At 39.7% G+C, this 22,623-nt stretch overlaps 1 protein-coding gene across 5 annotated transcripts in view; it reads right to left on the bottom strand.

The window, feature by feature from the left end:
• The window catches only part of tbc1d32 (TBC1 domain family, member 32), a 251,277-nt gene that overhangs the window by 190,354 nt on the left and 38,300 nt on the right, over positions 1-22,623 (bottom strand). For all 5 annotated transcript variants that reach the window (XM_043684318.1, XM_043684307.1, XM_043684303.1 and 2 more), the window contains exons 5-7: positions 3,462-3,533; positions 1,672-1,797; positions 1,042-1,120 (exon numbers count right to left, since the gene is read on the bottom strand). In XM_043684318.1, coding sequence (XP_043540253.1) covers positions 1,042-1,120; positions 1,672-1,797; positions 3,462-3,533 — 277 coding nt within the window. The remainder of the gene's footprint in view (positions 1-1,041; positions 1,121-1,671; positions 1,798-3,461; positions 3,534-22,623) is intronic.

Raw genomic sequence — 22,623 nt, 5'->3', positions numbered from 1 at the left:
TCCTGAAGAAGGGCTTATGCCCGAAACGTCGATTCTCCTGCTCCTTGGATTCTGCCTGACTTGCTGCGCTTTTCTAGCAACACATTTTTCAGCTCTGATCTCCATCATCTGCAGTCCTCACTTTCTCCTATATAACTGGATGATCCTACAACTGGAATGTTACTGAAATACCCTGCTCTAACTGAAAACAAATTATGTGACAGTTCTAAATCAAACACCCACTCAAAAATGGCAAGTCATTACTGCCACCAATGCAACTAAAACCTAATGTCACAATGTATAATTGCATCAATTTTTTTCCTCATTAAAGCAGTAAGTGTATTATTTTATTACACTGTGATAGCTTCAATCTCATTTACCCATTTCTTTTTACATAAAGACCAGTGTCAAAAATACCAAAATACTTTTAAAATTACAAACATCCAAAATTAATTGTGCAAAATAAATCAAAATTGGAAAAAATCAAAGTGAAAAATATAAATACTGTAAGTTATTCATATCAAATGGGCAGTAAGTGATCCCACTTTCGTGTTAGAATTCTATTAGCCTCTTAACATTCAACTAGACCTCATTTTACCTCTACTCAACAGAATTCACCGTCATGGGTTTAGATATAATTAATACAGTTTTGTTTTTGGAAATACTGCCAACAAGACACATTCTTATCTACTGCTGCTTGTAGCAACTCCTGCCAGGATTCTATTGTCATGATAAGCCACATTTAACCTGTTGTGCATTATCCTCACACTTCCACTACTACAGTCATCTTACTGCATCTAGGTCAACCCCTCTTTCTGCTGCTCTCTATTTCCCATTTTAGCAGCTATCTGAAGTTTCTAAGCTCTGATCAAATGGTTAAAAAGATTGACATTTTCTTTTCAGGATGTCAGCTTTGAATGCTTGTTGGTCTTGCAATTTCAAGTACTATTTCATTTGCCATCAGATTTCACTGCTTCATATAATCCTAGAAGAACAGATTTAAATTTGAAAATGTACAAAAATTTTGAAAAGTTTAACATGCAAGTGATTTTTAATCCATACCCAAACTTGTGTAGGTTTCTCTCGTAGCACTGAACGTTGAAGAAGAAAATGTTTTTGCATAGAATCGTAGGCTTCTATCCTAAATAAAATGAATATGGTGCATCATTTTTAAATTCCTAACGTTTCCACCACTATTATGTGTCCAGAAACCTTACGTATCAGTAATAACAAATAAAACATGAAAATTTACAGCATTGGACAATTAAAAGCTGAGCTATTGAGAAATTATATTGAGAAATTCAGTACATGGTTCAATATGAGTGATTCGAGATGCGTATTTGTTTCTTGACAAATAAAATGTGTTTTGAATAGCAAGTTGCAATACAAAATCATTTCTCGCAATAAGCAGTGAAACAAACTTTTGTCACCCTAGAGTAAATCTATGGAAGGATACATTATGAATATAAGGAAGTGTAGCCAGGGATGTTCATTTCCTTCTGAAAATCAGGAGGGCTACATCCCTAATAAGCAGGAGGGCTACATCCCTAATAGATTCCAAATCAACTTAGCAAATGCATTACAGAGTTATAGGTCAACATATGCAAAGGTTTAACTCTAAAGTCTTAATGTATTATTAAATCAAATAATTACTTATCAATACTTAGTAAATTGGAATTTATTTTTAATTACACTTAATATAGGGTCTGGATCTGAAAGAGCTGTAACAAGGTGTTTGCGGAGAGTAATCCAGCATTCACAGTTCAACACATCAGATGGAGGAGCACAACAAAGAGACTGCAAAGCCTCCCGACGAATCTTGAAAAAAGGAAATTCGATCAATTAATCAATTTTTAATAAGATAAAAATGTATTAGAAAATCTAACCATTAAAGACAAAAGTTAATCAACATTTAAAATACTGTATATATCATTGTTTAAATTCTTAGGATCTCCTTGAATATAAACAAAATCAGTTCTGAAGAAGTGTCACTAGTCCTCAAACATTAACTCTGCCTTCTCTCCACAGATACTGCCAGACCTGCTGTGTATTTTTCAGAAATTTCAGTTTTTGTTTCGGATCTCAAGCAGGTATTTGGGTTTTTTTCCCCCCCTAGAATAGAGTTGCATATGCTTAGATGGGCAACTAAAAGGCTGTGAAAATAGCCTAACAGATAATTCAGATGGGAAATAGAGGAAGCTTGCTAAGAAAAAGGAGCTTTTCTCAGAGCTATAAAATTCAACTGTTTGGGTTGTAATTTGAGCTGATAGATTTGTTCTCAGACATTTCATCACCATGCTAGGTAACATCATCAGTGAGCCTCCGATGAAGCATTGGTGTTCTGCCCCGCTTGTTATTTATCTGTCTCAGTTTGTTGTCGTAGGTGATATTATTTCTGGTTCTGTTTCCGAGAGGTTGGTAAATGGGGTTCAAATCAATATGTTTATGGAGTTCAGATTTGTTTGCAAGTTCCCAGGAATTCCTGGGCATGTTTTTGTTTAACGTGCCCCAGGATGGATGTATTGCCCCAGTCGAACTGGTGTCCCTTTTCATCTGTGTGTATGGAAGCAGTGATAGTTGGTCATGTCTTTTGGTGGCTAGTTGGTGCTCATAAATCCTGGTGGCAGTCTTCCTCCCCTAATGTCCAATTTAATGTTTGTTGCAGTCCTTGAAGGGTATTTTGTATATGATGTTCATTCTGCTGGTTGTTGGTATGAGGTCCTTTAAACTCATCAGGAGCAGTTTCAGTGTGCCGGTGGGTTTGTGGGCTACCATGATGCCTATATATATTTATATAGAAGGTATTGTGCATTTACGTCAAATTCTAGTTCAAGACATTCAGCAACAAGAAAATTGTCATGAGACAAGATGTTGTACTTCCATTCCAGATGAAAAACACCACTGGAAGTGGTTACCAAAATCTCCTCTGGGCATTATGGTCTGTCGTCATCTCTGAGATGTCTTGAATGTATTGTAGGGTGGCTAGAGTCTCTAGGTATGTTGTGTCTTCTTGTTTAGGTCTGTTGTGCTGGAATCAGCAGACTGCGCTTATCGGGTATCCATTGTTCATGAATAGATCCTCTGATATTCATCCATCCTGGGACACGCTAAACAATGACACGCACATTAACAAACATATACCATTGGACACCATTTACCAACCTCTCAGAAAGAGAACCGGAAATGATAACATTTACCACAACAAACCGCAACAGATAAATAGCAAGCGGGGCAGAACACCAATGCTTCACTGGAGGCTCATTGATTATGTTACTTAGCATGGTGACAAATCTACCAACTTAGTGAGCAAAATTTACAACTTAATCCACAACCTGAGCTGCAAATCTTCTCCAAAATCTCATTCAACTGTTTACTTGGCTATTCTTTCCTCTTAAATTTATGCAAGTTATCTCTACCTGCTACAACAGAAAAGTACTCAAAAGTTTTACAGTTGAATAAAAAGTTACAAAAATAAAAGTTACCTCCTTTGGTTGGCTAGGATCCAGTTTTCCTACTATAATCTGTAATTGTTCCTGATTCATGAATGTGTAGCTCTACAGCAAAATATTAAATTAGATTGAACAATGCTATTATTTACAGACATATTAAAAGCTTCAACTTACAACTGCTTAATGACAAAACATGATATGATAAAAAAAAATCTTCCACATAAGTGGAAACTAATGACTCTCACACCATTTGGGCTTTATTGTTGTTTTAATAATATTGTTAAAAATCCTTCGGCTGTAGGAAACTTCTGTCATCCTGAGGCAAAATATTTATATAGAAGGTATTGTGCATTTACGTCAAATTCTAGTTCAAGACATTCAGCAACAAGAAAATTGTCATGAGACAAGATGTTGTACTTCCACTCCAGATGAAAAACACCACTGGAAGTGGTTACCAAAATCTCCTAACTTCAGGCTGACAATTTGTCCGTTAATAGAGAATTTGGTATGTGTATAGGGAATGCAACTACTAACTTTTGACCAGTTCAATTAATGCACATGAAATAATGTGAGGATGATCCTTGATTGCTTATACGGCCGTGTTCTCAGCACCTTGTTGTATGGCTGTGAAACATAAATAAACTAATCATAAATAAGTACAGATCCATAATTCTAGTTTTTGTTGGTTGCGGCACATAATGAGTTTACCCTGGCAGGACAAAATTACAAATGCAGCAATCCTCTGGAAGGCAGAGCTTCCTAGTTTGTTAACACTCAGCAAACAGGTGTTGGTTTGATGGTGCAGGTGTGTGCCCCAAGCCCAACCATCTTTAATTGTTTCATCAATGACCTTCCATTCATCACAAGGTCAGAAGTGGAGATGTTTGTTAATGATTGCACAATGCTCAGCACACTCCTCAGATACTGGAGTAAACTGTGCCCAAACGTAGCAAAACCTGGCAAACATCAAAGGATTGGGTTGATAAGTGCCAAGTAATATTTGCGCCATACATACCAGACAATAACATTCTCTTGAGAATCTAACTATCACCCCTTGACATTCAGTGGCATTACTATCACTAGATTTCCCATTATCGATATCCCAAAGATTAACATTGTCCAGAACCTGAACTTGACCAGCCTGTGACTAGAAAATACTGTGGCTACAGCAGCAGGTGAGGGGCTGTGAAATCGGCAAGTAACTCAGCCATTCTCTCCTGAGGGTCTATAAAGGAGTGTGGTGCAATAATCTCAATTGTTTGGATGGCTGCAGCTCAAACACTTAAGCAGCTTGATACCATCAAGGATAAAGAAGCTCACTTGAATGTCATCCCAATGCCACTTTCAAAATTCACTCTCTTCATCAATGACAGCAATGTGTACCATCTACAAGATACATGTAGTAACACACCAAGGCGTCTTCAACATCAACATCTATTATCAAGAAGGGTAGCAAATGTATAGGAATATCTCCACCTGCAGGTTTTTTTTCTGCGAGTCACATGCTATTTCTTCACTGCTACTGAGTCAAATTCTTGGAATTTAATCCCTAGAGCACTGTGGGTGTCTCTACAACTCAAAGACACACAAGTTCAAGAAGACAGCACACCACTTTCTCCATGGCAATTAGGAATGGGCAATAAATGCAGGCTAAATCAGTGATACCCACATCTCATGAAATAATTAAAGTAAAAACATGTCTGCACAATGGGAGGTGCTCATGTTCCAAATGACTTTCAGTAGGAGTGGCAGCTGGAGACAGATAACAGATAGGTCAGCCGGAATTCTGTTTCAAGTATTCTTGCAGGCAAGAAATTATAGCAGTGCTGCAACTCAGACATTTATTGATCTTCTTAAATCTTACTGTTCACGCCGCATTATAATTGCACTGAAAATTGCTCAATGTCTGAACAATGATAGTGCACTGCTGCTTATGGGACCTCATGAACATCATGCCCGTTATCTATTTTCTGAATCTATTAAAGGTGGTGGTACAGGAACAAACTATTAAATAACAGCAAAGTAAAATGTCAGAGTTTGAGTCAAATTAAATACAGAAAACATTCAGAAATGAAATAGACAAAGGAAAATAAAGAAACAATTAAAAAAGAGCAAACAGAAGAAAAGGATATTGCAACACAGCTATGTAGACTCATTATATTGATTGTTGAGAAGTTAGTGATCAAATGACAGTGTGGGTGAGCAAAATTTATAAATGTTCTTGAAGTACAGAATCAGCAGCCACCATTCATCATTATTAGCAGTGGAGATGCATTTATAGGAACATAGAAAAAAACTATATATAATTCTCAATGAAAACAGAAAACTCTGCACATTCTGATCATTTGTATTTCAGATTTTCAATACCAACAAAGCTTTGCAATTATAGTTCTTCTACCGTCCTGATTGATGCATGCTACAATGATAATGGAGCTATTGACTAACCATAATAATCAATCTCTATCAATTAATCAACAATAGAATCAGAAGTGACATGAGGAAAGCCCTAGTGTAGTGCTTTGTGAATTATAGGTCCATAGACACCTTTTTTTACTTTCAATCATGCTAAACATAACAAATCATGTCTTAAATTATTCATATTAATGCAAATTGTTATTTTCTGCAATAATAATGCTGACTGTCAAGAGTTGAGAATCCTAGGATTCAAGGTTGCATGCCATGTTCTCAACTATGAATCACTTCACAAGCAGGATTCTTATGACATTAATTACCAGCTCTAAATGACTGAGGAGAGATGAATTTGCATTAACATCATAAATCCAGCCATTACATGACACACCATAAAGTTAATGGTAAGGCTTACTACAAGATGGTAACTTGTTCAGTTTTGTCAATATTAACAGCAGAGACATAAATCACCAAGCAATTTGTAGAGGATTGCACCTCATGACACATTTCTTCTGCTCCACAAATTGATCAATTTATAAACAAATAATCAGATTTTTTTTAATGTTTATCTTCATGTTTGAGAAAAAAACAAATGTTAACCAGAATGTGAGAGAAAGAGAGAGAGAGACAGAGAGAGATGGGGAGGGGGAGTCACAAATACAGAGAATGATAGGCAAGGCAGATTGTTTCTTCAATTCAGGAGGACAATTATTTAAGGCAAAGGGCCACAAGCTTTGGCATCCATCCTTAACAGAAGTGAGTGAAAGTAGATGGGCAGGTTTTTTTTTATTTTTGGGGAAGGGGGGTGGGTGGTGTTGAATGACCAAAGGAAGGATACTGTTGTTGACTGGGTCAACAATAAGTTAAAGTAGGAAACTGCAAATAAGATGGAAGATTTGGTCGTAAGAAGGTGAAAGGATAATAGTAATAATGGGAAATAGGGGATAGGATGAAACTTGAACACCTGTGGAGGAAATGGATAGGGACAGGTTAAGACCCCATTTTCTCAACAATCATCAACCCAAAATGTGCAACTTGCAATCACTAGTCGCTCCTTTCCCCATGAAATCACGTCATGCACCAACAACTTGCATTTATACATTGCCCTTATTGTAAAATGTCACATGATGCTTCACAGAAGTATTACCAAGAAGGTTAATATCAAACCAAGCAAATTAAGATATTAAGATTGATAATTAAAAGCTGATTCAAAAAGGCAAGTGTTGAGGTGTACCTTAAAGGAATAGTGTACATGGAGAGGCATAGAGATAGAAGGGAGGGGATTCCACAGTTTAGAGTCTAGGTAGCCAGAAACCACTCAAAGGTTAATTTCTTGTAAGATTGCATGTACGGAAAAAAGTTCAAAAATTGTAATGAAGTCAAACAGCAACTATATGGCAGAGCATTGATTGGACAAAAGCTTTATGAGAGGAAAGGGAATCAAGTAAAAGGGATAGAAATAAAGGTCAAAATCTTTGGGATTTTTTTGGCTTACTCAGAGTTGTGTCAAGTTTTTTGAAGGGAGGGAGTTACATTTCAAGACCTCGCAGATTCTCATGCCAAATCTTAGCAAACTGACCTACTATGTCTCTAAGGAATCTCTCATGTCCAAATTTTCACCCCATTTTACCATATGTCATTCCCATAAAAACATGCCACTCCGTGGTTATCTGCAATTCACTGGCATCCCTTGTACTGGTACCATCTTTTAAAAATCAGTTCTGTGCTGGTTAAGCATAGTCAGTCTACAGGTGCCTAGCACAGTTTCTGACATTTGCCCATGTGACAGGCAGTGGGAAACTGGCTTCCCACTTAGAATTAAAATTCAAGTTAGGCTTTGTTGTTTGCATGTACTCAAAATCAGTACAGTGAAAAGTTTATAAGTTGCCACTTACAGCATCATCTTAGCTACAAAGGTACCTAGGTGCAGCTTCTTCAATTACAAGATTAGTTACGGTATAACAATGCACCACCTTAAGTGAATAGGTACAATCCTTAGTTACAGAATCAAGAAATTAACATTAAAAGTGTTACATTACAGCAATACACTTTGCATCCAGAGTTTTGGAGATCCTTCTGGACCATTTGGTTCCAACGCTGAACTGCCACTTCTTTCAGGACCAACAGTGGAAGCCATGGCACCACACAATACCACCCTGGTCTGAGGTTGCCTCCTGAGTTAAAGCAATCTCAACCATTTTGTGGAATGCATAACAATATAGGGAGAAGGTCAATGTCTTTCGTCGCTTCATCAGAGTAAGGCCCACCATCTTCTATCCAACATCTCACACTCTCTCTATTTCTGTTATTTTCCCATCTTTCATCAAGGCTCATGCTCTATCATTCTCACCTGTAACACCTTCCCCATTCACTCTCACTCTAATACCATTAACCCTCTGCACTGCCTACTCATTTGCCCCAGGCACTTCTTCACCTGCACCAATAGTAATAGTGATGTCATCCACTTTTGACTTCCATAATACCACTTTCTCTCTCTCATTTCAGAGGTAAACGGTCCTCAATAATGACTGAAGAAGCCAAGAGGGGAGTTATACTGCCCATTTTGTCAGCTCCTCATCTGTTCTGGAAGGAGGATCCCCACCAATGTGCCCCAAGCTAGGTCTGGACTGGCTGCCCTTACATGAATGCCCTTTAGTGAAGGTCATCCCACTTCACTTGACTGAGGCTTGCTGACAACAATGACAAGTTTCCTGGTTCTATGTCTGCAATCAATGGCAAGGTAAGACAGCAGTAATATGAGCAGTAATATGTATCTTTGGCTAAAGTGGATAAGTGCAGAAAGACAAGGCAAAATAATGCAGGGCAGGAACGCTGTGAGTGAGTATTCAGTTAGGCTCAGAGTGAGTGAGCTAGAAGAGAGCAAATAAAGAGTTTGGAGATGCAGCTGGATCCAGTGCACATTCCTAAGCGCAGAACGTCCTAGCTGTGCCACGACAATGACAGTTGCCGGTGCAGCTGTGATATAGCATTGAAATGTAGAACTAACCTGTAAGATAAACAGAGCTATGTCACAAGGGTTCTTCAAGGTTAGAAAATGTCAGATGCCAAGATCCGTAGATGTGGTGTATGTCTGGATGGTGCCCAGGCAGCATGCCCTGAGAGGTTGGCAGCTGGTTGCCAACAAAGTGGCTCAGAGCAATTGCCAGATTGAATCTGCTATACAATGGTCTAGTTTCCTTGTCAGGAAGTTGTCAGGAGTTAGTTTGGTGACTTCAACAAGATAGAAGTGTGAATATTAATGAGGTAAGTTTTGGCATTAGCAAAGATATTCAAAGAGCAATTATGAGCATCAGTTGATATCATCACTATCTCATGAGATTCACATCATACCTCTTCTGAAAAGCAAAGACAGAGCACAGACCCCCAAACTGTAGTAGTAATATTGGTGAAGGTTTAAAAGAAAATTGGATATGCAAATAATAAAAGGCACATCTGTAATTATGGGCAACTTCAATCTGCACGTGGCTTGATCAAATCAGTCGCAATGGAGAAAGAAATCTTGGAATGTATATGGTATAGTTTTACAAGTCAATATGGTGAGGAATCAACTAGAGGAAAGGCCATTCTTGACCAAGTATTGTGTAGCAAGGAAGGAATAATTGACAATCTAGTTATGCATGGGCCGTGAGAGAAATGTGACCACAATAGACAGAAGTCTTCATTAAGATGGAGTGTGACATAGTTGTTTCTACAACTAGTATCCTGAATTTAAACAAAAAAAAAGTACTAGCTAGCTATGATAAATTACGAATTATTATTTAAAGGGATGACGGCAAATAAGCAATGGCAAACATTTTAAAGAGCACGTTGGAAAAATGCCGAAGTTATTCTTCCCAGTCGGGCATAAATGTAAAACCGGAAAAATGGTCAGACCACAGCTAACAAAAATAATTAGAGATGGTATTAAATCCAGGGCAGAGGCATACAAAGATCTATGTGAAGAAAAAGAGATTAGTAAAGACAAACACAGGGAAAGTTTATCATGGAAACAAAATTGATAGACCAATTAACTACACACTTTTGTTCTGTCTTCACAAAGAATAATACAAGTAACATCCCAAAGATATGGGGAACACAGGGCCACAGAGAAGGAGGAATTAAAACGTCTAATGCCAGTAGGAAAATGGTGTTTGGTATTGGATTTAAAGTCAGGTAAATCCCCTAGACCAAATTAGCTTCATTCCAGAATATTTAAGGAAGTAGCCCTAGAAACAACAGGTATGCTAGTGGTCATCTGCCAAAAGTTCATAGACTCTGGAATAATTCCTATGAATTATGGGGTAGCTGATGTAAACCAAATATTTAAAAAAGGAAGATAGAGAGGAAACTGGAAGTTATAGAGTGGTTAGCCTGACATTAGGATTGGGCAAAGTGCGACAGTCCATCATTCGAGTACTTCGTAAGATAGTAAGATGATCAGTCAGCATGGATTTATGACGGGGAAGTCATGCTTGACAAGTCTGCTGGAGGAGAAACCAATGGATATGGTTTTCTTGAAATTTTCAGAAAACTTTTGACAAAGTCTCACATAAAAAATTAGCATGATAAATTAAAGCACATGCGATAAGAGGTTGTGTACTGAAATAGATTGCAAACTGGCTGGTAGATAGGAAACCATAGGTCTTTTTCCAAGTGGCAGGCAATGACTAGTACTGCAAGGATCAGTGCTTGGATCCCAGCTATTCATAATATATATTAATCATTTAGATGAGGAAACTACAGCCATATTTCCAAGTTTGCGGATGATACAAAGCTGGATGGGAGGGTATGCTGTGAGGAGGCAGATTAAGTACAGTGTGAATAAATGAGACGTTACCCATCTTTGTAGCAAAAAACAGACCGGTAAATTATCTAAATGACAATAGATTGGCAAAGGGTACATGCAATGAGACATGGATGTGCACCACTTGTTGAAATCAAGCATGCAAGTGCAGCAGGCGGTGAAGGCGGCAAATCGTAATGGTAGTCTTCATAGCAAAATAACAAGAGTTACAGGAGCAGAGATGTCTTGCTGCAACTATACAGACATTGGTAAGAATACATCTAGAATACGGTGTGCAGTTTTGGTCTCCTTGTCAGAGGAAGAATGTCCTATCTATTGAGCGAATTAAAGAAGGTTTACCAGATTAATTCCTGGGATGACTGGCCTTTTAGAATCTGTACCTAGCTAATCTTTCTCATTCTACCACAATTTTAAACATCACTAATCATCTTATAATCTTACAAACATGAATCACTGAAATGTTGAAAATAGGAATACAAAATTGCTCGAAATTTTCAGCAGCGTCGTCTCTTTCTCCACAGGTACGACCAGAGTTAAAATTTACAGCAATAACCTTTCCATGGGTATTGTCATGAAAAGTCTAACTGCTTCTCCCTCCGTGGATTCAGCCAGACTTCAGTATTTACACTCCATAATCTTCTGTTTTAAAAAAAAACTTCATTTTTATTTCAACTTTTGTGTTTGTTTTTACCTTTTCAGTGATGTTGTTCTCTATTGTTCCTATTCATTGAATATGTTTATACTGCACAGACTATATATCCTAATTATAGCATTCCTAATGTTTTGTGCAGTTTCTCGGAGGGCAACAGGGAAGGATAAGGCCATAAGACCATAAAATATGGGAGCAGAATTAGGCCATTTAGCCCATTGTGCCTGTTCTTCCATTCATTCATAGTTATGAAGTCACAGAGATCTACAGCATGGAAACAGACCCTTCGGGCCAACCCGTCCATGCCGACCAGATAGCCCAACCCAATCTAGTCCCACCTGCCAGAATCTGGCCCATATCCCTCCAAACCCTTCCTATTCATAAGACTTTGCCTATTTACCCTATCCATGCCCCTCATAATTTTGTAAACCTCTATAAGGTCACCCCTCAGCCTCCGATGCTCCAGGGAAAACAGCCCCAGCCTGTTCAGCCTCTCCCTACAGTGCAAATCCTCCAATCCTGGCAACAGCCTTGAAAATCTTTTCTGAACACTTCCAAGTTTCTCAATATCTTTCCGATAGGAAGGAGACCAGAATTGCAAGCAATATTCCAACAGTGTCCCAAGCAATGTCCTGTACAGCCGCAACACGATCTCCCAACTCTTTACTCGATACTCTGACCAATAAAGGAAAGCATAACAAACGCCACCTTCACTATCCTATCTACCTGCAACTCTACTTTCAAGGAGCTATGAACCTGCACTCCAAGGTCTCTTTGTTCAGCAACACTCCCTAGGACCTTTCCATTAAGTGTATAAGTCCTGCTAAGATTTGCTTTCCCAAAATGCAGTACCTCGCATTTATCTGAATTAAACTCCATCTGCCACTTCTCAGCCCATTGGCCCATCTGGTCCAGATCCTGCTGTAATCTGAGGTAACCCTGTTTGCTGTCCACTACACCTCCAATTTTGGTGTCATCTGCAAACTTACTAACTGTACCTCTTATGCTCACATCCAAATCATTTATGTAAATGACAAAAAGTAGAGGACCCTTGTGAGAGTCTATGCCTCTTTTCCTCCTATCAAAGTTCATAACCTACCACATTGTATTGTATCAGCCTCTTCTTTGCTCACTCTCCTAGTCTGCCTAAGTCCTCGGCAGCCTTCATGTTTCCTCAAAATCAGCTGTCCCTCCATTTATCTTTGTGTCATCAACAAACTTAGCAACAATGCCATCAGTTTCTTTGTCAAGATCATTAAATGTAGAACGTGAGTAGTTGTGGTCCTAACACTGAACCGTGCTGAACTCCACTAGTCACTGGTTGTCATCCTGCAAAAGACCCATTTATCCCTACTCTCTGCTTTCTTCCAGTCAGCTCATCCTCTATCCATGCCACTACCTTGCCCTAATATGGATAGGGAAAGGAGGAATAGTATGACAACATATTGGGTAACATCTAATCACGATGCACAACAGGTGGCAGAAGAATTCGGTGGGGTGTGGTTATAAGGCAGTATCCAATTATTGCAAATCAGTTATCAAGGGGATTCCCAAACATAAAGCAGTTTTCCTTGTTCCTCATTGAAGGTCTCCCTTTCCCACCACCACCCATAAAGATAGTGGACAAGGTTCTCCAACATGTCCATTCCATTTCTTGCCATTCTGCTCTCACCTCTTCTCCTGAGAATCACAATAGGATTCTATTTATACTCACATTCCACTCCATCAGCCATTACATCAACAGATCATCCTCCATGATGATGCCACCACCAAACATATCTTCCCCTCCCCTCCCAATTTTAGAAAAGGCACTGATTTCTCTAAAATAACCTATCCTGGCTTTAAAACACCTCAAAAACTCCATGCCCTTTTGACGTCTTCTGATCCATATAAGCACAAGAGATTCAAAATTTGCACTGCACTTCCTTTCATTATCCAAACACTCCAACAAGGGGAAAACAGCAATTTAAATATTCCTCTTCTAATATATTATACTTGCTTTAGCTGTTTAAAACACAGTCTGCTCTACAGCAGCATGACTAAACAGATAAGAAGTTAGTTTAGGTCTGAGATTCATTTATATCTATCATATAAATCAGAGAGAGCAGAGTTCAGAGAGTTATTTGTTTAGGAAGGTAACACCGGGCAGCACGGTGGCTATGTAGTTAGCGGTGCTGCCCCACAGAGTCAGGGACCCAAATTCTATTCCACGCTCGGACGACTGTCTCTGTGTGGAGTGTGTACATTCTACTAGTGATTGTGTGGGTTTCCACCGGATGCTCCAGTTTCCTCCCACAGTCCAAAGACATGCAATTTAGGTGGGTTGGCCAGGCTAAATTGCTGTGGGATAAAAACAATGACTGCAGATGCTGGAAACCAGATTCTGGATCAGTGGATGCTGCCTAAATTGCTGTGGGAGCCTGGGGATGTGTAGGTTAGGTGTGTTAGCGGTGGGAAACATAGGGTAGGGTGATGAGTCTGGCCGGGATGCACCTCAGAGGGTTGTTGTAGACTTGGGCATTACACTTTTACACTTTAGGGATTCTATGAAACAACTGTAAATTGTAGTTAAAGTTCAAACAGATCAACATTAGTTGATTGACAGTCACATATGTTAAAAGTGTTCAATGTAATTATAAGAGCACATGCAGAATCTTCATACTGCCAAATAACCATGCAATCTGATTTGGCCGTTATGTGCTCCTTATTATTTCAATATCTGGATTACAAATAAAAGTTTTCATGGATAGCCTTGTACTCATGACAAACCATTTCTACATCCATAGTGCCAGTTATTCCTGTAACTCCTGTGATAGGAACTTCCTAAGTCAGAATATCACATTGTTCATGTCTTCCTTCTCTATTTCTGAGAAATATATGCACAAAACACCCATGTCTCATTCATAATGACAAAAATATACTGGCAAGATTTTTAATTTAGCTAGAAGATTTTTCCCTTAAATAATGCCCTTGCTATTCTTCTTTTAAGTAGTTGCTGAAATCTACCCCAATTCCATCTCTCTTTACACTCTCTTTCCGGAGGCTCCTCTTCCTAGTCCTTTTAGTTATCCTTTTCTGCTAAACATTTTTGACCTGAACATATCACTTAATCCCGATTTCTTATTTTCAGTTCGAAAAGTCAATTCAACAATTCTTAATACACTTGCATATTATCCTTAATTACAATTATGAAGAGTGGGATACAATGATTATTTACAGTGAAGCGCATTTTGTCAGAACTAAGATAATTTATGGGAAATCTAATGAAGATACCTTCAGTCAGTCAATCTTCTTCTAAGAAGCACTGTTTCAGGTTGTAACATGAAACATTCCAGATCTGCAATTTGGGAATTGTCAGCTGTGTTGTGTGCAACCTACCTGTTTTACCTATTGGTAGTAGTTACAAATGATTGCAATTCTATTTTTGAACATTAAAGTAACTTTGCATCAATTACAGTAATGAAGTTTGCTTCCAACAGAAAGCCAATTAGGCACATTATGAACTTACTTCACCTTCATAAGTTTTGCTACTGACCAACATGGGAAAACAAAACCATTCTCCAGTTACTCCGGCTTTGAAAGTTTGGCATAATTAATTGCTCCAATGGATTACTTTTTGACTCCACCTTCATAATAACGTGACTCACATTTTAGATTTTTAAACTTAATCTCTTCTTGATATGCAACCGTAATAGAATAATGTACTAGAATGTACCTATTAACATCTTCATCTATTTAAAAGAGACGGCTAGCATTGAAACAAGAGACAAAGAACACGTTTTGTGGACAAAAATCAAATTATTTTAGAACCAAAACAGCAAATATAACTAATGCAGAAGTTACTATTTCCTATTAATTTCCACATATATCACACCTACAAACTACGTTTGCAAAGTAACCACACTGTAACCACCTCTGCTACTCTCAGGCTTGATTCTTCAATTCCTTGTACTGCACATCTCACGTTTAATAAATTAATTAACAATTATACAGCACTATATTTAAATCAGGCCAAGTTCACTTATTTTAACCTTTGTAATACTACAGTTTTAGTTTAGTTATTCTTCCTCATTCACTGACCCATTGTGAGGGACCTTGTAGCCAATGGGTGGACCAGTGCTGAAAATAGTAAACTCATGTTACAAAGTCTTTGTACCTTCAGAAATTAAAAATCAACCTTCAGTTAGCCTCTTAACAGTACACACACAGCAATTTCTAGAGTTTAGTAATGATTTTAGTAGTGAAACACTGCTTTGGGCCATTATACTTTTAGCTACTCTGACAAAAGCATTTTGGTCAGAGCTTTACTCTCTACTGAGGAAAAAGTTAAAAAATTAATGAGATTATGACTTTTAATTAAAATAATTAACAAGCAATGAAAAGAAAAACCTATCTGCATGACATCTATAGCTGACTCGAGTGATGGGTGCATTTGTCACTCTCTAGAAGAAAAATAGCTCAAATGAGTTTTTAATGCACCTAGTAGTTTGAACAGCCATTATACAGGTGATTCCAAAACACATACATTGTAAAAGCTCAATTGGCCAAGACTGTGCCAACTGTCAGAGTACTTGCAACATGATTGAAGAGTTCTGAATGAGAAAGGCAGTAAAACAGACAAGATGAATAGATCATCTGACAAGAAGAAATTTTGCAACTCTTGAATGAGTAATTCAGAGGAAAAGTGGAAAACAAAATCAATAGAATGGGAACCATTAAAGGATAAAGGAACCAAAGAAAATTCTGTGGGGCATAAGCCACACCTGTCAACTGGTGCTTTACACTGAGAATCAGAATGTAGATTTTTTTTTAAAATCCAAAAACTAAAAAGCTAGTATCAGTAAAAATAACCAAAAAAAAATTATTTGATTGTCATTAAAAGCCTAACTGGTTTGCTAACATCAGCAGGGAAAAATAACATATACTGTCATCTGGTCTGGCCTATATGCAACTCCAGTCCCTCATTTGCTAAATGTTACTTATCCTCTGAAGAGGTGTAACTGTTGTGTCCTGGTTCAATGCAAACTGCAGAATAGCAGCATTAGGCATATCTATAGTGTCTGCAATTATTTAATTCAAACAATAGTTTTGAGGATACAAAGAGCACATCCCTTACACACAAATATACTGATCACAAGTTATATAAAAATATACCTCTGGATGATACCAAATTTAACCAAGCATGATGTCAACAAGTATAAAGCAAAATTGAAATCAATGGTAATCTGGAGGGAATGTTGTTGTAATTCTACCTCAAATTTATTTGGCGCCTTTGTTTTTTAGTGCCTCCACTCCACTGATTTTTGTTTTCCACTTCTTATCTCAAAAAAAATTCCTAAACCAAGAAAGACAATCACAGTTACTAGAGATCAACCATTTCATTCCTAAGACTTCTCTGCAGCAGTTCCGCAAGTTGATATTTTAGACCAACCATGTGCAACTGCTTAATAAAGTTTGAAAATGTGATGTTCACCGATTGCAGAGTGTTCAACACTATTCATGGCTTCTCCAATACTAAGGAAGTCATGCCTGCGTGCAACATGACCTGGACAACATTCAGACATGGGCTGACAGGTAGCAAGTATCATTCATGCAACAAAAGTCACAGACAATAGCCATCTTCAACAAAAGAGAATCTAACTAACTCTTAATTTTCTACAATACTACTACCACTGAATCTCCCATAATTAACATCCTTGGGGTGATCACTTGATAAGACTCTGCCTCCAGCAGATATTTTGCTGCATGCTTGGATTATCTACCAAAGTATAAGAAACTGTATGCGCATATCATGGTCATGAAAAACATAATGGACATTTATTACAGTTCACTAATCAAACACAATTACTAGATTACAACAGAGCAACATTGAGCAGCATGCTATACTTCAAATAATCCTGGGGTAAGATAGAATCTGTGATCTTTATACTCTCAGGTCACATGTTATGATACAAAATTATGTCATTAGCACGTCTCTTAAACAAATACTGGGTATAAGACATAACACAGACCAGAAAAATAACTAGACCGGTCACACAATATTGTGGTTATAAGAGCAAGACAATAGTTAGGAATTTAATAACAAGTCATTCACCTATTGACTCACCAAAGTCTGTCCACCATGTAAAAAAGGTACAAGATAGGAATAAAACACAATACTTTATTTAAAACATGAACTCTGCTTTTCTCTGCACAAACGCTGCCAGACATACTGAAATTCTTTTCACTTTAGAGAATTTGAGTTGTGCCTCACGGACGATATGAGCTCAGAGAAAGCATGCGAGCAAAGAGAGAAACTAGAAAATGATGCAAGTTCATGATTAAAAGGAAGTTGGCCACAGGGACTTGTGGAAGAAAGGATTGCAGCAAAGGCAACTGATCAAATTGTATCAAATAAAGTGACAGAGTCATCCATGAGCATCTTGTATCTGGAGTGTGGTTTAAGAAAATATGAAAATTATATTTTTTTTAATCCCAATCTGATTACCTTTAAGATTGGAGATACACAAGATGTGGATGTAGAACCAGTAGAAATTAAGAAGGGGACGAACACATGATTACATAATTTAAAAGGCCCTTCAAAAGAAATGGGAAAATTTGAAGTTAATGTAGTTTTGAAATAATTTAAATTTGGAAAATAACATTATTAATTCCATTAAACACAAATTGGAAAAAGACAGGACATAGAATTCAAGAGATGTTTGCTTGCTTGCTACAATGTACTATAATTACATCTATAAACAACCTGTTTGAAAGGATGAGAGAGAGAGAGAATTTGGTTCAGTCTAATCTCTCTCGTTAGTCCATCTCGTGCTCTTTCCATCTGCTAGTTTCTCTTCATGTCTTTAATCTCTTTCCTTTCATCTCACTAAATTTCATTAAACATTTCCTCCATCTCCAAATCTTTTATTCTTCTCAATGTCTCTCTCTTGCTGCCCCCAATCTCTCAATCTTGTTCTTTTCACAATATCCAACCCACCACAGACCTTTCCAGGACAACCTCTTGTTAGATCTGGACTGACTGGCGTTCATGGTCACCTTACATGGCCCTACCAAAGCAGATCATTCATCTGTTACCTTAAAGTTCATTTTTTCTTGCACAAAGACCCCAATTTGTCTCCCTCTGACTTTCTCCCAATGTACCAATCATAATATTTTGAGTTAATGCCTTTGCTCTCCCTCATTACTCTCCCTTAGTCCTCTGATCATTCTCTCTCAATCTTGAATTCTCTTCTGGTCACATAACTAAAACATTTTTCACTCACTCAAATGTTTCATATCACAAGCGCTATTATTTGCTCTAGCCCTATCTTCCATTGCAATCTGGTTCAAGTGCTCTATCTGCAATCTCTCTTTCTTTGACACATAACCTTCCTTTGTTTCCTCAACTTTCTCGGTCTCCCTGGCCAATCCTAGATCACTCTTAGCCCTCAGGTTTATTTCACTCTTGTTGATTTATATATCTTTAGATATTTCTGTACAATGATCACATCTCAATTTTTTTTTGTTACATGCGGCCTCTTCACCTTAACTATGTAGTGTCATCAAAAAAAGGTTTTGCACAGTTGAGCACACAGTATCTTAAAGTGTAACACTTATTCGTGGCAACTTCCAGACAGATGTGTGAAATAACTCCAGAGGCCAAAATCTAGTTCTTAAACCACCTTTTATTATACGTGGAGAGCCCATAACTCTGATCCAGCTCCTTCAGAGGCAGCTCTCAAGAGTGAACTGGATATCTGACACTCCTGCTCTTTTTATTTTATTAAGCAGTGCAAAATACAGTTGGCAATAAACAGAAGGCAGCAGTTCACAAAAAAAACTATATAAAAAGGGGCAAGGGCAACAAAGCCAAACCCCAAAACCCACCATTCAACCAGTTTTCAGGGAGATGAGGACAAACCTCAAATCCTACTTCTATTCATCACAAAGATAACAGTAACAAACACAGATAAGACAGCACAATCAAATGAGAAACAGTGCATAGAACACAGACCCAATATAGCTTAAAAAACTGACACCAGTTCACACCACATACTGATCGGACCGTACTTGGCGAGCCTTCCTGCAGGACTGTCATCAGCCTTCCAGTCTCTGGCCGCCTTGTGTACTAACTGACCCTCCCCAGGCCCAATTTCCTCCAGGCTGGTCGTCGACCACCCAGCTCTCAGCCGCCCAATGTGCTGACCGGACTACCCCGCGCTGCTTTCCTACAAGCTGGCTGTTAGCCCTCTGGTCTCAAGCCACTCTGTGTACTGACTGACCCTCCCCAGCTGCTTTCCTCCCACACGATCGTCGGCCACCGGCTCCTGGTCACACCATATACTAACCAACCATCCCCGATCCTCTTTCTTACCAGTGGGGCTGTCGGCCTTCCAGCACCCAGCTACCCTGCGTTCTGACACTCTCCTCTGGCCAGCGTGCCTACGGACCAGCTGTCGACCTTCCATCCTCCCTGTGTGCTGACAGGTCCTCCTCCCCCAGTCAGCCTTCCTACGGGCTGCAGTTGGCCACCTAGCTCAGCCTCCCTGCATACTGATCGGCCTGCCCTGTACCGGCATTCCTGAGAGGACGCTATCAGTTGCCTGGCCCTGCCCACCCCACATACTGACAGGCTCCTCCCAGCCCACTTTCCTCCAAGCCAGTTAGTCATCGATCTTCTGGCCTCCAGCCAGCTCGCGTACCGACTGAACCTCTCCTGACCAGCTTTCCTATGGGCACGCTTCTGGCTACCTAGCCCCCAGCCACACTGCATACTAAGAGACCCACACCATCCCTCTGCCCATCCCCAGACCTAGGCCGGTCATTGCCCCTCCAGCTCCCGGCCACCCCATGTACTGACTAGCCCACGCTGGCCCGCGCTCAAAACACAATTAATTACAAAACCCACATTCATTAACAGACTTCACAAAGCCCTCACAATACAGTTTCAAGTACCAAGACAGAATCAACATCCGAAAGCAAAGTCCACTCCAACAGGAAGCGAATGAACACCCTACAATACACAGACAGGTGTTCAGTCTCCATAAGAGGCCTGGCTCACTCACAGGAACACAGTATATTGTAAAGGTGCAATTCACTCATAGGAGTTTGGTCCACTCCCAAAGGCAGAGTCCATTCCTGAACTCCAGGACACAGCAATAGCTCACCTCCTAGCACACACACAGGTGTTCAGTCTTTACAGAGGCCTAGTCACCCAAAGGTACAGGCCTACCCATATAGGACCAGCTTATCTGGAAAGATGTATTTTCTCACAAGGTCTCAATCCCAAAACCAAAAAAAGTGAAAACATGTGCAAAAAACAAAGAAAACCAGACTGTAAAGGTGAAACCCTGCCATAAAATCAACAGTCCTTTTCTCAAAGTAAAAGAGATAAAGAGTAGCACACAGGCTGTAAACAGCCAGTGAAACAACAGTTCCCCAATGAGAACTGAATTACACTTGTAACACATTGACTGTTTAAATCAGCAAGTTTAAAAATCAGTCCTCAATAAAAAGGAATACCAGTTAACAAAATGGCTATATAATTCAGCCAGTTCAGGAATCCTTCAAAACCAAACAGAAATCAAACTGGATGTGGGCAGCCAGCTCAGAGTCAGTCCCCGTCCCTGACACAAATGGAGAGTCTTGACACGGATCCAGCTCCCTCAGAGGCAGCTCTCAGAGGGAACAGGATGTCTGTCACTTCTGCTCTTATTTTAAAATGTTATTAGACAGTACAGTTTACAAACAATTAACATTAACAGCTGTATACAGAGAGACAGCAATATACAAGGGATAGGAGCATCAAAGCCAGATCCCAAACCCCACCGTTCAACCAGTTTTCAAGGAATGAGGACAAACCTCAATCCTACTTTCAGTTACCAAAAAAGAAGCAGTAACAAATACATACAAGACAGTCCAATTGGATAACAAACTGTACATAGAATACAGAGCCCCCCCCAACAACCCAGCAAGCCACTTTCCCTCTCACCTTCAGGCCACTCTGAGGCGGCCCGCCCCTACGCCCCTTTCAGCTCTCGGCCGGTACCTGACACACCTTCCAGCCACCTCTAGGTCAGCCCGCCCCAGTATCTGTCCAGAGTGACAGCGCTGAGAATGGCCAACCTGCCTTCCGGCTCTCGGTCTGCCCCTATGAACCATCTGGCTCTTGCCCGCCCTGATGCACCATCCGGCCTATGGACTACCCTACACACCTTCCGCCCACCTCTAGGGCAACCAGTCGCCCTCCTTGGGGCAACTGCGCACAGGGCAGCCCACAAGCCTGTGGATCTCAGCCTGCCCCTATGCACCTACAGGCTCTCTGGTGGTCCAACACCTTCCGGCTACCTCTAGGACACCCCGTCCTGATTACCCTTTCTTGGAACGACAGCGCTCAAAACAGTCTACCCACCTCCCGGCTCTCACAGCAACCAGCATTGGGTTGGCCTACCCACCTTCAGATTCACGGGACGGCATACCCACCCTTTGGCTCTCGGGGTGACAGCATTCAGGATGTTCGATGAGCCTCGCAGCTCACAGTGAGGCCTGCCAGACCCAGGGACACACAAGACAGCGCAGGTGATAAACCCAACAAGCATCAAGACAGAATCAAACAACAAACAGAGTCCCTTTTTTTTTAAAAAACAGAGTCCATTACCATAAACAGTTCTCTTCAAACTGTAGAGTCCATTCCAGTATACAAAGTGCATTGCCAGAAGTAGAGTCCACTCCAGTCTGCAGAGTGTGTTGCCAAAAACAGAGTCCACAACAGAGGGCAGAGTCCACTCCTGAAGACAGCAAATGTACACTCCACAGCACATAGTACACACAGGTGTTCAGTCGCCATACAGGCCTGGCCGAAGACAACCAGGCCCACTCGCAGGATCAGTATTTTGGAAAGGTGCAATTAACTCACAGGGGTTTGGTCCACTCCCGAGCTCCAAGATGCAGCAAATGCTCACCTTCCATCACACACAGAGGTGCTCAGTTTTTACATAGGCCTAATCCACTGACAAAGGGCCAGCCCTGCCCACAGGAATTATTCATCTGGAAAGGTGCATTTTCTCACAGGGACTCAGTCCAAACACCAAAAAAGTGAAAATACATACAAAAAAGGAAAGAAAACCAGAGTGCAAGGGCTAAGCCCTGCCACAAAATCAACATAGTCCTTTTCTCAAAATAAAAGAGAACAGTAACACACTAGTTGTAACCAGCCAGTGAAACAACCGTTCCCCAATGAGAACTGAGTTCCACATGATTGTTTAAATCAGCCAGTTTAAACGTCAGTCCTCAAAAAGGAATACCAGTTAACAAACTGTCTATATAATTCAGCCAGTTCAGGAATCAAGTTT

The sequence above is a fragment of the Chiloscyllium plagiosum genome, chromosome 3 (assembly GCF_004010195.1).
Source record: "Chiloscyllium plagiosum isolate BGI_BamShark_2017 chromosome 3, ASM401019v2, whole genome shotgun sequence".
NCBI classification, from domain to species: domain Eukaryota; kingdom Metazoa; phylum Chordata; class Chondrichthyes; order Orectolobiformes; family Hemiscylliidae; genus Chiloscyllium; species Chiloscyllium plagiosum.
The sequence above is the reverse complement of the archived record's forward strand: the minus strand, read 5'-3'. Positions and strand labels throughout refer to the sequence as shown.